At 67.2% G+C, this 3,548-nt stretch overlaps 1 protein-coding gene across 1 annotated transcript in view; it reads right to left on the bottom strand.

Annotated features, from left to right (window-relative positions):
• The window catches only part of SIMC1 (SUMO interacting motifs containing 1), a 4,482-nt gene extending 1,353 nt beyond the window's left edge, over positions 1–3,129 (bottom strand). Inside the window, exons 1-6 of the mRNA XM_019506060.1 lie at positions 2,545–3,129; positions 2,215–2,432; positions 1,644–1,716; positions 1,315–1,460; positions 833–1,012; positions 232–360 (exon numbers count right to left, since the gene is read on the bottom strand). Coding sequence (XP_019361605.1) covers positions 232–360; positions 833–1,012; positions 1,315–1,460; positions 1,644–1,716; positions 2,215–2,432; positions 2,545–2,997 — 1,199 coding nt within the window. The 5' untranslated portion in view covers positions 2,998–3,129. The remainder of the gene's footprint in view (positions 1–231; positions 361–832; positions 1,013–1,314; positions 1,461–1,643; positions 1,717–2,214; positions 2,433–2,544) is intronic.
• Between the last annotated feature and the right edge of the window lie 419 nt (positions 3,130–3,548).

The raw sequence follows: 3,548 nt of genomic DNA on the forward strand, positions 1-3,548 counted from the left end.
CACCCCCGGTGCCTGCCCAGGGCACCAGTGTGGCTGCACCTTGCCACCCTGGCCTGCTCCGTGGATGGAAGGAGCCACGTTCTGCCTGTCCACCTGTCAGCCAGCTGCTTCCCCTCCCCAGCAAGAGCCCAGTGCCCCCCCCGGTGCCACTTCCTGCCCCAAGCGGGGTAGAGGAACCCTAGCGGTTGGGCCAGCTTTGCTGGGAGTGGCATGGGGACAGGCAGCGCTCACCTCTGGCTCCGCAGTGGGATGTTCAGCACAGAGGGGAAGATGGCATCGGCGATCTTGTGGGCACTGCAGTTAGGCGAGCGGTCCACCTCCACTGCGATGGACAGCAGCCGCTGCAGCAGTAGCACCACCCTACACCAGGGATGCCAGTCAGCCTGGCAGGGAGGGGGCAGCTGCGGGGTCCTGCGCCCCCCTCCCCTAGAGCCTGTGGGTGAAGCCGACACTGCCCTGACCTGCACAGGCTGTGGGGGGCACGGCCCAGCATCCAGGAGCCTCAGCTCTGTCCTGTGAGAAGCCACTGCTGTGCCTGGCACCACTGGAGGTACAGCCAGGGCCTGGGGGTGGGGAAGACCCTGCTTGGGGGGGAGGCTCAGATGAGCTTGCACCCTCCTTGCCCTTGGCTGCCAGCCAGAACTGACCCCTAGCCACACTGGGTTTCCCTCTGGGGCTGGGCAGGCTCCCAGCTGCACCAGGGACCCTTCTGTCTGGGGATGGGGGCTGTAGTGTCCATGGAGATAACAGCCCTTGGGGCAGCCTCAGATGCTTCCAATCTCCCACTGGCGTAACACCCCTGACCCAAAGAGGCCATCCTGCCCCATCTTACTTTTCAGCCAGGAGTCCCGGTGGAACCTCCTCCCCCAGCTCCGTGGGCCTCGGCAAGAGTGAGCAGCTGCTGTGCTGGAGCCTGGAGGTACCGGAGGTGGCAGGCGCTGTGTTCTGCTGCTCTGGGGGTCTGCAGAATCCGACGCCGGTGATGGCAGCCACTAGCCACCCAATCACTTCCCTGCGGGGGCATGGCTCAGAGCGATTTTGCAGGTGGCCACATGGGACCCCAGTAGGTTGCTCCTGTGAGCTAGGGGTCCAGCACTGTGTGGGTTCCCCCATGCCCAGCAGTGCCCTGCCAAGCAGCTGCCTGGATAACCTGCTCTGGCTGGCCTGCAAGGCATACCAACCACAGCCCAGCTGGAAGGTTCCCTCCCCAAACTCCTATCTAGGAATCCCTACACCCCAAGCTCCCGTTCTCGGCCTGCAGGAGGTGCCGGCCTATGCTTGCAGCACCCAGCCCAGTGCGCGGGGGCTCCTTACTTGATGTTGCCAAAGCTCTGGTCGCAGGACAGCACCTGCCTGGCAATGGTCATGGAGGGGTGCTGCAGCCGCAGGCTCAGCTGGGCATTGTCTTCCAGCGTCTGCACCACGTACTGCAGGAACAGCAGGCGCCCACGAGGCTTCTCCTGTGGGGGAGGGGACAGTGGGGGTGGGGGCCTGCCCAGGGCACCAGCGTGGCTGCACCTTGCCACCCTGGCCTGCTCCGTGGATGGAAGAGGGAGCCACGCTCTGCCTGTCCACCTGCCAGCCAGCTGCTTCCCCTCCCCAGCAAGAGCCCAGCCCTGGAGGGAAGGGACGCTGGGCCCTACCTCGTCTTCCATGATGTGTCTGAGCAGCGGCCAATCCCAGCCCATGTCCTTCACAGTGCTGGCTGGATGGAACCTAACACAGAGGGCAAGTCCGTGAGGGCCCCGAGCTGCCTGGGGGAGCACAGAGCTACCCCTGCTCCTGCCCTCTCTGCTTTCCTCGGGCTGTGCAGATGGCCTGGCTGTGGGAGGGTGTGGACACCGCCAGCTCCTGACTCAGCAGAGCCTTGGAAAAGCTCTTTCCCGAACAGGGCTGCAGCAAAGGCTCGAGGCAGCTGCAGCATTTCTTCCCCCAATGGCAGCCCCTTTCGGGGAGCCTGGACGGCCCCATCCCAGATCCTGGTGCTGGATGTACCACCCAGGCTCTGCTTACACATGTGGTTGCTGGGCAGGACTCCTGGCCATTGGAGCCCCCTTGCTGCTGGCGCCTATTGCCAATGGCCTGAGGGCCCCTGCTAAGAACACCCCCCTTCCCTGGGCAGCAGCCCGACCCACAGGTGGCCAGTGCTGGGGGCTCTCGGACCAGCCGGGAGCCAAGGGCAGTGATGCTGGCCCCAGCAGTGGTGTCACATACGTCTGGATCTTCATGAGCAGCGTGTAGGCATCCTTGAGGATCCCCCAGTGGTGCGGGCCCAGCAGGATCTGCCGGACCAGGTGGGCCACGATCGTGCAGGGTGGGTAGTGCCGGGGCGTCACAAAGTCAGTCAGGAACTGCAGCGTGCCCTCGGGGAAACTCTCCTCCATCGTGGTCTGCACCAGGTCCAGCTTCCGGCTTGAGATGGGCCACGTCCTCTGCTGGAACAGCGGGCCCTTGGTGTGTGGCAGGGCACAAGGTGGGAATGGGGATAAGGGCAGCCGGGGATGGAGGGAACCCGGATCCTGGACCACCCCCCCCCTCCGTTACCTCCCGGCTGTCCTCATCCTTGGCCACCCGCAGAAGGTGGTGCACGGGCATCCTCCGGAAGTACCGCAGCTTGTGCAGGCAGCTGGGGTCGGCCAGGCGTGGGGTGGGGGATGCCGGGGGCTCCTGCTTCACCGCCAGCCGTGGCCGCTTCCTGGAGGGCGCCTTTGAGGTGCTAGCGGCGAGGGAGTGGGGGGGCGTGGGGGCGGCTGGGGGTGGGGAGCCAGGGTCCGTGGGTGCCCCCCAGCTGTCGCTGCTGGAGGGGGAGGGGGAGGGGGAGAGGGAGAAGCGGTCAGACTCGAGCAGGGGGCTGGCCAGGGAGCTCAAGTCGCTGTTGAAGGTGGTGGGGCTGCAGTCCGAGTCCGTGGAGCAGGCGGGCGTCTTCGCTTCATCCTTGATGGTGGCAGGGAAGCCGGGCAGGGCCTCGGTCTGCGTCCCGGCGGGCGGTGTCTGCATGGGGGCGCGGGCTGGGCTGGGCGGCTCCTCGTCTTCCCCCGTCAGGTCGATGACAACGCTGCTGCTGCACGCCACGGCGCCGCCGCGGGTGTCCTCGCCCGTCAGGTCGATGATCTCCTGGGGAGGGAATGGGGGTCAGTCGGGTGGGCTGTGCCCTTCCCGCCTGCGCCTCTGCGAGGAAGCTTGTGTGCCCGCGGGGAGCGGCAGGGTCCTGCCTCGCCAGGTATGTGGGGGGAGGCAGGAGCCGGCCAGGACCCACGGCCTGCTGCCGCTTCGGGCTCTCGCGAGCGCCCAGGCCGCCGAGTGCTGGCGGCGCCGGTTCCTCGCGCCTGGGTCCGCGTTGCTGCTGTCTGCCACGGGGGCAGGCGCTGCGGGGCTGTGGGACTGGACGCCCGGTGGAACCCCCGCAGTTTGAAAGCGGCTTCGGAACTGAGCCACCAACTGCCTTCCGTGGCAGAGCCGCGGGGCTGTGCCCAGTGCCCCTGGCCCCCAGCCCGGGGTCGGGCCCCGCGGGGGCAGCTCCTGGGGGCGACGGCAGCGACCCGCACCCC

This window comes from Gavialis gangeticus, unplaced genomic scaffold (assembly GCF_001723915.1).
Source record: "Gavialis gangeticus isolate Ggan-Ray unplaced genomic scaffold, GavGan_comp1, whole genome shotgun sequence".
NCBI lineage: Eukaryota > Metazoa > Chordata > Crocodylia > Gavialidae > Gavialis > Gavialis gangeticus.